Source organism: Crocodylus porosus, unplaced genomic scaffold, assembly GCF_001723895.1.
Source record: "Crocodylus porosus isolate Cpor-Errol unplaced genomic scaffold, CroPor_comp1, whole genome shotgun sequence".
Classification (NCBI taxonomy): Eukaryota; Metazoa; Chordata; order Crocodylia; family Crocodylidae; genus Crocodylus; species Crocodylus porosus.
The window spans coordinates 49,585,745-49,598,958 of NW_017728906.1; the positions used below are offsets into that span (position 1 = coordinate 49,585,745).

At 42.2% G+C, this 13,214-nt stretch overlaps 1 protein-coding gene across 2 annotated transcripts in view; it reads right to left on the reverse strand.

Annotated features, from left to right (window-relative positions):
* Window positions 1-13,214, reverse strand: part of LOC109305934 (cytochrome b-245 heavy chain) — a 42,823-nt gene that overhangs the window by 11,759 nt on the left and 17,850 nt on the right. The window contains exons 7-12 of one of the 2 annotated variants that reach the window (XM_019529116.1): window positions 12,260-12,383; window positions 10,098-10,190; window positions 7,626-7,879; window positions 5,801-5,963; window positions 4,327-4,473; window positions 665-789 (exon numbers count right to left, since the gene is read on the reverse strand). In XM_019529116.1, coding sequence (XP_019384661.1) covers window positions 665-789; window positions 4,327-4,473; window positions 5,801-5,963; window positions 7,626-7,879; window positions 10,098-10,190; window positions 12,260-12,383 — 906 coding nt within the window. Of the gene's footprint in view, window positions 1-637; window positions 790-4,326; window positions 4,474-5,800; window positions 5,964-7,625; window positions 7,880-10,097; window positions 10,191-12,259; window positions 12,384-13,214 lie in introns of those variants that run through there. The other variant, XM_019529115.1, reaches the window with a different exon arrangement.

Genomic DNA, 13,214 nt, shown 5'->3' on the forward strand with positions numbered 1-13,214 from the left:
TACTGAGAGCTGCTCAGGGTACTAAGTAACCTCTTGTATTACAGTACTTAACAATTTAAATCTCCACAGTCCTCTTTGAACAGAAGCTCTGTTATCCTTGTAAAACCCCTGTGAAATACACTTGTATGTTTTATTACTGCTTGTAAAAAATGGATCAAATACTGGTACCGCAGAAGCCAATGGCAACATTACCACTGGCTTTCATGGAGTTGGAATTTAGCTTAGTGAAGCTGTGGCTGGCCCAAGGAGCTTAAAACCTACATTCTCAATTTTACTGCTTCATATATTAGGTCTGTGGATCCAGGCTATCCATATTAAGGTTTCATTTTCAAAGCTCTTAATTACCTGAGGCTCCTATTGACTTAAACTGGAGCTACAGGTGTTGGCATCTCTTTGCAAAAATGTCAGATGTTGCTTGATGGTCAGAACCCACAATTCAAGCATTACTGAATATAATTTGAAAATATAGATTTAAGTGATTTGGCCAGGATCACAGTGTACTCGAATATGGGAGCATGTGACTCTGAAAACCACATGCAATCTGTGTCATCATTCTGCCTTTCAAATATTAACGTAAGGAGCAAGGCAATTCTTTCACAGCCATTAGTTTGAAGGACCCGGACACTATAGTCCCCAGACAATATAGATCTGAACACTTGTTTACCCTGCATGGTTCTGAGCAATGGTCTTGAACTCATTTTCCCAGTTTGGTCTGCCGTACAAGGTCTTCTGTGTCAGGCCAGTAATCACATCTTTCTTTTCATCATGATGCACTGCAAAATGAGTAGCCTGTGAGAAGAGAGAAATGTAGCATTGTAAGGAGAAATGTAGACATTAGGATTAGACCTGGGGTCAGGCATGATACTCTCTGCTTTAGCACCATATTAAACAGTAGAATAATATGAAAGTTAGATAAATTTCTGTGAGATGCAGAATTGACAGTGATCAAGAAGCTAACACTTAGACTAATGGCCAAGATGTCATAATCAAAAGCAAACAAAAAACAAAAAAAACCTCTACAGGTGATCTCAGGACTTGAAGATACTAATCCTGAAAGCCAGTAATTAGTTTACTGTTCTAATGAAAGGCATTATCTATCATTCTCCAGTATTAATAAGACAAATTCTCCCCTTGGTTGCAATGAATGGTACAACCTCATTGACTTTAACGAGGTTGTTCCACTTTAAATTAAGCAAAACTCTCCTTGTTCCACTGAGGTCTTTTCTGCTCTTCCAGTCCATGTAACTTCCATATCAATCAATACAGACTGCCAAAGGGCATGATTCAAAGCTGGCGAGGTCAGTGAAAAGGTTTACACTTACTTCAGTAAATGTTGGAAGAGATATTAGTTCTACTGGAGGAGAAAAATGAGAAGGACTTTTTTTCTAAACTGGGACTTCCATGACCTTTCTTCTTTCCCTTTTCACATCCATTATGGGTCAAAATTACTCAAAATTTACTACAGCATACATCTTTCCTGACTGAATCACAGATTTCTCAAGTGGGTAAGAGAAGGTTTGATTCCTTTGTCTCCCAACAATGGCTTACATTATCCAATTTCACCAGAGAGGGAGAGGAGCTAAGAAACTCCTAGAAGAGAGATTCTACTTTTTGTCTGGGTCCTGCTGCAGTGTGTTAACTACCAGTAGACCAAGCTACCATTAAGGCTGCATTAGGCAGCACTAGACCTCTACTAGCAAGCTGCAGGGGCTGCTGAGGCTGCTGCTGTTCTGAAGAAAGACCAATTCCTGGCTGCACAGCCAAAATACCACAGACAGTATATTTGACTGAGCTTCTATAGGTTTTTAGAGATGGGCTAGTTTATGGCTCCCTTGGCCCCAATGAAATCCTAATCTCTACCCCTTACAAAGAAAGAGAGAATGATTTAGCCCAGTAATTGTGCTTCAAAAAACAGGCCAAACAGCTTTGCTTATCTATCAGAATTTAAAGTAGAAATGTTCAAGTTCCACAAACAGGACACAACTGTTCCCTGAAGTGCACGTCTTTTAGGAAGGAGTGACAGCAGTGGGATCACTGGCTGGCATTTTATATTCAAAGTACATGGTTCAAAACTACCAGATCAAAATGGCTACAATCCTGTCCTCAGATTTACAGGTGGACCTGTAAGATCATGACCCTTCCGCATTTTGTTCTTGGCCCAGGCAAGAGAGAAGTTAGTCTGCCACTGGTTGTGGGTATCCAAAGGAGGACTTGGGTACAAAGAGGAAAGCTAATATAGAACTTAGTGCTGAAGTCTCAAGGTGCGATTAAAAAATTCCCTGGTAAGCAGCCATGTAAACTCACTAGACACTTCTGCTTGACCTGGAAGTTCTCTATGCACCTGTGATCCTGGTTACTGCTGCCCTGGCCTGACCAGCTAGGCCCCTGCTTCCTAGCTAAAACCCCACTGGGATTCAGAAAATGAAGGGAGAATTGCCTAAATCCCCCAAAGGCCCCAATCCAGTAGGTATTCTCTGAGCACCCCTACTTCTCATGGACAGTATTAAGTGTAGCACAAAACACAGAAGCCATAGCCACTTGCATTAGAAAACACTGGTGTTGGCGATAGTTGATAAAACACTTGCCGAGGAAGTGAAAAAACAACGTTTAATCTTCTTATCTGCTTAAGGGCATTTAAATGTGTATCTTCCACCACCGAGGAGACTGCCCTCACCAACAGACTAGAGGTGAGGCTGTATGGAGGCACCCACTACCAACCTATTGAAGCTGTGGCACTGCAGAAAAGGTGGGGTTAGAAGAGGAGCAACTTTGTAGCCTAGTGGTTAGGGCAATCAGCTGAGACAGGGGAGGTCCTGGGCTCTAGTGCTTACTCCCAGAATAATGCTTGTTTTTTATCTAAGGGCTGTTTAACACAAAATGCATGAAGTGTTCAAAGAGCAGGCTCTGGAACCCAGGACACAGGAGGAAATTGTACCTGCATGTCTCACTTGCTGGGCAGGTGATCTAACCACTAGCTAGCATCACCGCTAGCACTAATACCATCATCACCACTTCCTTCTCCTTTGGCAGATGCACTTTCAGAAGTGTAAGCCCTGCTCAGTTCTTTGAAGGATTTGTAGGAAATATCTCTGGAGTCTCAATCCCAAGGAAACAGAAGCCCCCCCTTGAAAGACACCTAACCTCCCAAGAGGAGCACAAGCTCAGCTATGCATCGCTTTTTCTGTTGACAAGATCTAAGTCAGTGGGAGCCAGCCTTTTTGGCAGGCATGCCCCATGCCTTCCCTGAGAGTGATGCTGGTTCCCCTTTCCATGCCTGATCCATCATCCAGCCTTTAGCTCCCTACCCTATGCTCCCTAGCCAATCTGCTTGTGTTCCCTGCCTGATTTGTTGCTCTGCTTTTTATCCCCTGCTCTGTCTACGTGTTTTCTCTGTTTCCTTCCTCACCTGCCACATGCTGCACACAAGCTACCCGTGCCATTTGTGACATGTATGCTGCAGGTTGAGCACCTCTGTTCTGGGTGGCTCCTTGCTTAGCACGCCGGTTGGTTTGGATCCCATTCTGAGGAGCCTACTTCTCCATGTGCACATCATAGGTAGCCAAGTACCAAACTTTGGGCTCTGAATTCTACTCCAGGGGCCACAGGCCTCAAAGTTAACCACTGTAGCAACTAGGTTTGAACATGTCTAAATCATACATAGGATCTGGCTCTAAATCCACTGCCAAAATGTAGTTCTTAATGTTTTCTTCTCAGGTTAAATTTCTCGTGCGTTAACTAGGACAGGGCAGCTTCAACTGGTGAGGAAGACAGGAGTAGACCCAGTGTCCTGCTGAAGCCTGAGACTACCTCTGTTCTTCTCATGCAATTCCCCGCTTCTTTCAAAGACCCTGAGTTTTCCTGGCTTCCCTCCTGGGAAGGAGCAGGCCTGGGTCTAGGTTCCTCAGTGGGTGCTCACTCCTTGCATCTGCAGGAAGGGAATGTGTCAGAGCCATGTGAAATATTTTCAGGTTCCCAGAGCAATATGTGAGGGATGCACGGTGGCAGCTTGAATTAAATTTATATCAGAGTTTAACTGAGGAGTGTAGCTGAGATCCCTAGAGGCTGATGTTCTAGCTGCTGGACTATATGGCTCTACGTCAGGCACTTCTGCACCCAGGGGAAGGTTGGGCTGTAGAGCTATCACCACTAGAATTCTGTGTATAGCATACACAAATACCTTGGTTACACATAATTTTGTATAAGTTCGTTCTGACTGTACCCCTATACATAGACAGACGTGCAAGGCCTAGGAGCATGTAACAAACAAGATGCCCTGAATCAACCATTATGTATAACAACCAGAATTTTTCCCCACAGAGTGGCTACCTGAGATTCATCCCAGCCTGTAAGATAGATGTTGTAGCTGAGAAATTCTGCATTATCCCTCTCCTGCATTTGAGTCTCCAGTGACTGCAAGAGGTCAGCAAACCATTCAAAGGCATGAGTGTCTCTGCACAGCCAGTAAAAATAGATCTGAAAGAGACAGGATTAAGCTCTCAGGGTCTGTGTGCACATACACATTTCTATTTTCATCATGCTTGCTGATCAAAATGGAGATTTGCAGAGGCTTAGCTTACCAGTCCTTTAGAAATCCCCCCAGCATGAATACTGCATGGCCCTGGAAGCTGGGGGGCACAGCAAGCTCCCACAGGTGCCAGCAGTGAGCGGTGAGCTCCTGCAGGCAGCCGCAGTGCTTTCAGCGGCAGGGGCAGGGGGGTGGCAAGTGCTGATCAGTGGTTGGCGACCACCTGCAGACTCCACTGGCAGCATCGGCAGTGGCCAGTAACAATCTGGGACCGCCTGCAGACACTGCCGGTGGTGTGGCAAGGGCAGGGAGGGTGGCTAGCAACTACCACCTGCAGGCACCACCAGCAGTGTCAGCAATGCTTTTTGCAGGGGTGTACCACCAAGCTCAGCGGGTGAATGTGCACCCCCATGCACCCCCTGGCTACCGGCTCTGGCAGGAGCAGGATGCAGCATCAGAACTTTACAATTATTTAAAGGCTCGAAGGGCTGTGAGGCAGAGTTAATGATTGCGAGACAAAGAGAACAACAGCTTCCTATCCCCCCAACCCTCAACATCTTATTTATTGGTTTATGCTGCCTCTCCACTCCTACCTAAAAATAGCAGTTTGATAGAGCATTAATAGGGACTAAAACTCAAGTACTGTCTCTGCCTTGGCAGCTGAAGAGGGCCCAGCAGGTAACAGAACTATACCTGTTCTTCTGTCTGAGGTGGGCAAACAGACATATAGACAGTGGAGCTGTGCTTTCTGGGAGCATTCTCTACCTTAGCACACAGGGTAATTTCCAAGGTAAGGGCATGGTAATAGTATTGTTTAATGAATGTTGTAAAGTTCCACCAAAGGACAACTGCAGCAGCTTCCAGTTTGCAAGAGTGTAATAGAGGTGGGGATGCAACTTTATGGCTGCTGTACAGCTTGGAGAAGGACTCCTCCAGTCTGTAATCCCCATGAAAATCCCCATGGTATAATTCCCAGGGCTGTGCACAGGCTATGAGATTTGTTTTCTAAGCTGGTTTCATAAATTGTCTTTTCATAAATGTGTTTAATAAATTTGCTTCATAAATTGGATTTTACTTATTTAACGCATTTTCCCCTTCCTTTATTTTAACCGTCTTATTAATACTCTGGGTTTTTCCCCTGCACACAAGTCAATCTCTGGATCAAGCTAGTTTGTACATAAGCTTTGCTGTGTCCATTTTGTTGAGGGATTTTTCCTCTCCAATAATTGTGAGGGCTCTGAAATAGAAGTTTCATACACTTGACAGGGGATATACCTTTTTGAGCCTGAGGCTGGTTGCATCGTGGCAATATTTGTACCAGACAGACTTGAGTACCGATGCAAATGGAGTGACCCCTATTCCAGCTCCAACTAGCATAACAGTTTCATAATGAAATACATCCTCACTAGCTGTGCCAAAGGGGCCATCCACAGCTATCCTAAAACAAAGAGCACAGTCAATACATTATAAAAATAATATACTCTAGCATATCTATTAACTTACATTTGTTAAAAAATTGAGCATGATTCTCCCTAAGTCCAAACAGTACTCGGTAAAAGAAGGGATGGAGGAGACCTGAAAAATAGTTGTGGCTCTCTAAGTCTGGCACCTGGCCCAAACATGAGTTACACCTGGGGCGGATGCAGAAGGGGTGCAGTGGCATAGTCAAACCCCTCTTTCACAGTGTAGCTCACCTGCAGCAACTCCAGTTCCCTGTGGCCCCCAATACCTGGCTCCCCCAAGGAGTATGAGGAGCACCTGGAGCCCCATTCTGGCATAGAACATCCCTGGGGATTAAGTAGGGAGCAGGTGAAGAGAGGGAGGGACCTGCCCACTGCTGCTATTGTCCCTGTCTTTACTGACCTTAACAAAACCAAGCCCCAGGACCACTCCTGCTCTGCTGCAACTGTGGTCTTCATGGAGTGGCTGCACAGGGAGCTGGGCTCCAGCAGTGGCAGCAGGCAGATCCCTGCTCCCTCCCCCTCCATTGCATTGTGCATGTCATCCTGGGAGCTCCAGCTGCAGGCTGTGACTATGTGGGGCACAGGTCAGAGATATGGCACCTTCCAGTGCCTGCTTTTGACCAGCTGGGGACACCGGGGGGGTGGACAGGGGGCAGGAGCACCTGAAAGTTGGGGGAGTCTCCCTGCCACTGCTGTCTCTGGCGAAGCCCAGTATGCTGCTGCCACTCACAGAAGTCCCCAGCTGGATTGGGGCAGGAGTGGCTTTGGGGTTTCCCATGCCCTGAGAAAGCTAAGAACAGTAGTGGCAGTGGGCAGATCCCCAATTCCAGTGCTCAGAGGCAAACCTTGAGCAACTCCTGCTGGACAGGGGGTTGGGGATGGGAGGAGAGGGGATGTGCTGCTGAGCACTGGAAGGTGGGAGGGGGTGATGAGAGTTGGGGGAAGAAATCTTACCTGCTTCTGGGACAAAGAAGGCCCTGGCAGCTGCTGTCTGCTAAGGAATGGGGACAGGTGTGTTGCAAGCACCCCTGCTGCACTGGTAACATCTCTCCCACGCCACTTTTCAACTTGCTAGATCCACTCATATTTACTATATACATAGAGCTACTGCAGTTCCTCCCGCTGCCCCCCAGTAAAGGAATGGCATAGTGGAGAGCTCTGCTGTACTCTACTCCCTGGCAAATCTCTTCTGCTGTTGTTGTGAGGAGTAGGGAACTGGCCCAAGATCTCATTCCTTTGATTTATGCCAGTAGTGAGTTCTAATCAAACATTAGAGCTCTTCATTGGTCTGATGTAGAACTGAGAAGCTGTCCCTTCAACTTAGAGTTCAGCTTTACCTTGCCCAAGTGTATTTCCCACCAAAGAGAAATCACTCCAAATCCAGGAAATCACCAGTTAAGCCAAAATTCACTTCCACAGAAACACTTGTCCCCATTCACTAAAACATGCATTTTCTATGAGTTGATTTTTGTAAGCAGTGTAGAATAAAAGTCTGGAGGGTAGGCATCAGCCAGGATGGAAGGAGTGAAGAAATGCATGATGCATGCCTCCAAAATGGACAGCTATAATTTTAAGCCTAGCAGATTTGAAATAACAATATTAATAATATCATCATGGAGATTATTCTTTGTACATACTTGGGCAATTTCCACGCTTCTTGGAATTCTTGTTTATCACATCCACAGGCATTAAACAAACCCTCTGTCCAATCCCCTACAATACGGACATGAATGCTGAAGTAATCCTCTTCAGGAGCAGAAGTCAATGTAAAAGGGTGCCACTCCAGTCTTGATACTGCAGGACATTTGACAAAAATATACTGCCCAACTTCCATCTTGAAACCTTTCTTCATCATCTGGAGCTCAATTGTTTTGAAAGGATGAACAACTACCTAATGGCACAGCGTAAAACAATGTTGTCAACACTTGTGCGGTCAGACCTCTTTCACCATGATCACATCCATCAATACATGGCATCGTATTTTGCCAAGGGAACAAATAAAACTGGTCAAAGTGCTAGACTGACAGTACTGGAAATAAGAGAGCTTTGTTCATTTCCACATAGGAGATATAACAATTGCTCACATCACCTCACTATTTCTTTAACTTTGAACAAAAGTGAACAGCTCAAGGAGTAAGAGGAGTTCAAAGTCTCTCAGACCCTTTCAACCTTTACTTCATTACTGAGGTAACTGTCAATTTTCAGGAGAGATTTGAAGAAAGGGGAATCTAGTCTGCTTGGCTAAATTTATAACTGACTCACCTCATAAATATTTGTATTACAGTAGCTCTTAGAAAGACAGGGACCCTCTTTTTGTGCTCAGCATTGTGCAAACAGATAATAAGAGACATTTCTTGCCAGGAAGCGCTCACAGTCTAAGCAGACAATGCAGATAATGTTTGGAGAAAGGGGCCATGTCTACATGAGACACTACTGCACAGTTGTTACTGCACATTTATTTAGTACTTGTTTATTATAAATATTATTATGAGCAAGTACTAAATAAATGTGCAGTAACCCAAATCACTGTGCAGTAGTACTGGTGAATGCCTTTTATATGAAGCTACTGCTCAGTAGCCTAATACAGGGTCTTCATAAAGTCCTTGTGCACTTTTAAACTTTCATAACTTAGGTTGTAGGTATGATAGAAACAATCTGTAAATAGCATTTAAAAGCAAATTTATTAATGTTTTAGGACAACTAGAGTCGATAATGCTAGACTTTATAGGTAATAATGAATTTATTCTTAAATAAGATGGAGCTCCGTACCACTACACTCTGAATGTATGACAGTTCCTAAATGACATTTTCCTAGAGAAGTGGTTAGGCAGAGGTAGACCAGTTGCTTGGCCACCTCATTCACCTGACCCTTTGCAGTTGGACTTCTTTTTATGGGGACATGTTAAAAGTGTAGTTTACTTGTCAAAACCATGTTCTTTGGTGGATCTTAGGGCTAGGATCACCAATGCAATTAGTACAGTAACTCAAGTGCAACTGGGAAACGTTTTCAAGGAGTTGGAAGATTGGATTGAGCACTGTGTCATGATGGATGGTGGTTATGTTGAACTCTAGCATTGTGTATTCTAGTTGTCCTCAAATGTTAATAAATTTGCTTTTAAATGCCATTTAGATTGTTTCTATCATACCTACAACCTAAGTTATTAAAGTTTAAACGTGCACAAGGACTTTATGAAAACCTGTTACTACTGTGCAGTAGCGTCATGTCACAGTTTTGCCATGCAGTGTTACTGCACAGTCAATGTCTCATGTAGACGTGCCTAGGAAGTAACATTATCCTCATTTTGCAACTGGGGAGGGAGGTGAGGCACAGGGACATTAAAGGTAATATATTTGAAAGCATTAGAGTCATTTAGCAGTCTCAATTTCAAAAGCTGTGGCACTCAAGTATCATTGAGAAATCTTAAATGTCTATGTCACTTTGGAAAATGGACACTCCAGCTCTTGAGTTACTTCTGGGCTTTTGGAATTGTTACCTTATGTAACTTAGCCAAGGTCATATAGGAAGTCTGTACTGAAACTAAGAATTATATCCATGTCTCCTGGATGCATGGCTTTTAACCATTTTTCTTTTCTTATATTATTTTAGTTTGGGAGTTATATAGAGTCTAAATTTAGAGACTTAAATGAAACTGAATCAGTATAGTTAAGAGGATTTTTTTTCTTAGTTAACATCCCCCATAACACTTTGTGAGAATCCCAGAAGAGGGTTTTTACTCTAACAGGCTCAGCCTGACAGGGGGGTGTCACTGCCTTTGCCTGAAACCAGTTACCATATTGCATTCTTGAATACTGATTGCAGGTAATCAGCAGAGATCCTGGTTTTCTCTGATAAAAAAAAATCCCCATTTTTCAGATTAAAAATGTAACCCAAAATCCATATTGTTCCGTGATTAAAATGAAACACCACTATAAACATATATCTATGTATTAGTGGCATTTCATTTTAATCATGGAAAAATGTGGATGTTAGGTTATTTTTTAAAAGATGAAAAATGGGGATATTTTTCATCAGCAAAAACCAGGATTCCTGCTAATCAGCAAACTCATGTACATCTGCCCAAGATTAAATGCATAGCATGGCCACATACCTTTGTGATAACAACCTTCTGCTGTGATCGCCAAAATCGCACCAACCTTTCACACAGGTATAAAAACATCGGAGCCACTACCCACTTCCATGTCTGTTAACAAAAGAAAAATGACAAACAAGTGAAACAAGGAACTATGATATGTTTTAGGATAGATTCATCCAATTGATTTGGCCCTATGGACCAGACTAGGGTTGCAGTGCTGGTCTGTGGGAAAGATTGGGTCTACAGACCAAGAGTTCACATTTACTTGCCCAGATTTGCTGAGGAGTTTAGATTCATTGAGTTTACTCTGTCTTGAAAGCTTTGGGCATTATATTGAGTTATGAATCTAAAATTCAGAGTTGCCAGTTCTAATTTAAAAGTGGAGGGCCTATATATTTCAGTCCCTACATAAACCAGAAAACATGCAACTGGATCAGGAGTCAATCACCTCTTCTCATTAAACATTTATTTTCTCTTGCCTCCTAAAACTTCATACCATGTGTAAGTCACAAAGTACATGATGCATACATTAATTAATAGTGTAACTACACTGATGGAAATTGAACTGCACCAACGATGAATGGCACAACACACAATGTGGCACAACTTAAATGTTTCTTTCTTAAAATGGTGCTGGCATGACTTCTCTTGGAATCTGGGGGACAAAATAGTTTCAAAAACATTTTCAGGGTAATAGGACTTCCAGTGATGAGTAACAAGCCCTAAAATCTACCATGTTGGAAACGAAGCCAAGGACCAGCTGAGGTCAGATTTTCCTTTTTCCTCTCAACCATTATGAAGCAAACTCCACTCTCATGTACATCTGTGCAACTGCATACATTATGTTCTAAAACAAGCCTGGTTTATAAATAAAAAGTACTTCAAATAGTTTCACAAAATCAGGATATGAGAATGACTTATCATGTCCCAGTAAAAATGATTGTCCTTCTTTTGGGGAATGCATTCTCAATAGACTACACTGAAAATGAAAAATCTGTGTCATTCTCTCCCTTAACAAACACAAGCAAGCTTGTGATTCCTATTGATAGGTTGGTTAGAACCTGCAATTTAACCCTAACTAAGCTTGAAACTAAATGCAGTGTCACTGTTCCTAAACCTTTGTTTTACATTAGGTGTACAGTTGTTCCTTTACTGATAAGAAATTATTAGTTATTATTCCTATAGTGATAGCTCCTAGAGACTCCAGCTGTAGATTAAAAAAAAAACTCCAGATACCTAACAAAGACAGTCCTTGCCCTTGAGAGATTACAGTTTTTCCTTCTCTTGTTATGCTCGTGCATACTTTTGAGTAAACTGCAAGCTCTTTAACACAATGTGGTAAATTGCTTTCAAATCTTTTTTTGGTATGTCAGTCTCGATCAATATTTTTCTCTTTTCCTTCTTTACCCATCCTATTAAATATGTTTGTTTTATTTTGGAGATGTACTGAAGAGGTTCGGCCTATTTTATTTCTCTTTGAAGAGGTGATATTTGGAGTTTCACAGGTACGAATATTATTTAAGCTACTTCAGACGGCAGTTAAAACAGACAGGAAAAGGTTGACTGGCACTGACATCGTGGGTATACTCAGTAAAGACTGACTAACCAATGTCCTTATGTCAGATATCTTTCCCAGAAGTTCTAGTTTGCATAGATAACAATAAAAAACAATGTATAACTGAAATTCACTGATGCCAGGGGCTTCAGAAATGAGATGGAAAGTAACATATTTAAGGAATACCCTCCTCAGTCAGAATATGGACAAGCAAAGAAAGCACCGAGTTAAAAGTGGAGGGCACATACCACGCATTAGCTGCTACTTCGAATGAAATAGGGCTAAATAGTGTGGTTTAGCTTCCACTTGCCGTAGGATGGGAGCAGACACACAAAACCATTATTATGAAGCAGCTAATGTAAGGTCAGCCCTTCCCCTTTTCACACACTATAATTGTTTTATCTGTCTGTACCTCCACTGGGGTAGCATCTTCTGTCTTGGGTTCATCTCTGTTTACAATCCACCATGTCAAAATGGTTAAAAAAAATTAGCACCAATGCTCATAGTATCCTGAATACATAGATTCATATGAACCCTTCTGCAGCATTGGCTGTTTAACAGAAAAAGGATGCATTACAAAGATCCTTCATTACTGGATTTAAACTTAAAAACAAGATCATACCATTGGAGGATTTCCTGCAAACTGGGGTACAGGACATTTTTGGCTACCCCATTCACTGTAGTTTGTACATTGCTGTGGGGAGTGGACTTCCAAACTCTCCTCTGTCTGCCGTCGTACAATACGGCTGAAATTAAGACAGAACGTTAATGGAAATTAAATTACCGTATATGCATTATTTATGGTTATCATCTTTGATTATTTTGTTCTGCAAAATTAATGCCCTTTCTGCTAAGGTTCTGTTTTACTTAAGCTGTAGATTTACTGCTAAAACAAAGCAAAAAGGAGAAAAATCCTCTATGGATTTGCCAGGAGAAACACAAAAATGTCAAGTGAAGACCTGAGAAATATGCTAGTTGCTATTGGCAATAATGTGGTCAAAAAAGAGAACGTCAAGATTCTCAGTTTATCAAGGATCAAAACCAGAAATACTGCAAACAAATTTCTACCTATGACCTTCTCCTGGAAGCTGTCAGCCAGACCTTCAGCTGATCTACATTATACTAATACATTGACTTCATGGTTACTCTCCCTCTTATCTTCACTCTCCTTTCTCTATTTTAACCTCATTCCTGCTGTCTTCTCAGGACCTTTAAGAGGAAAGAAAGGAAGAGTTTTTGCTGAATTATCTTTTCCGCAAGCATTTTTAAGAACTAAGCTGTAGAAATAAAACCTTTACAGGTACAAATTTTCTAACTGAAAATAAAAAAAGGGAATCATAGAATCTTAATGAATGGATCCTGTAGAGACTTACATATATGAGCAAAATCGCTCTTGTATGATTAATATATTATGGCATTAGCCCATAATCACTATTAAAAATAACTGCTGAAAGTCACTGATAAGAAAAGCATTATGACTGCATCCAGATGTGCAGGCATATGCAGTTTCTGGCACCACAAACTTCTGTGGTGCCACAAACTGCATACCCAGAATGTTAAAACATGCCCTGTGCTAC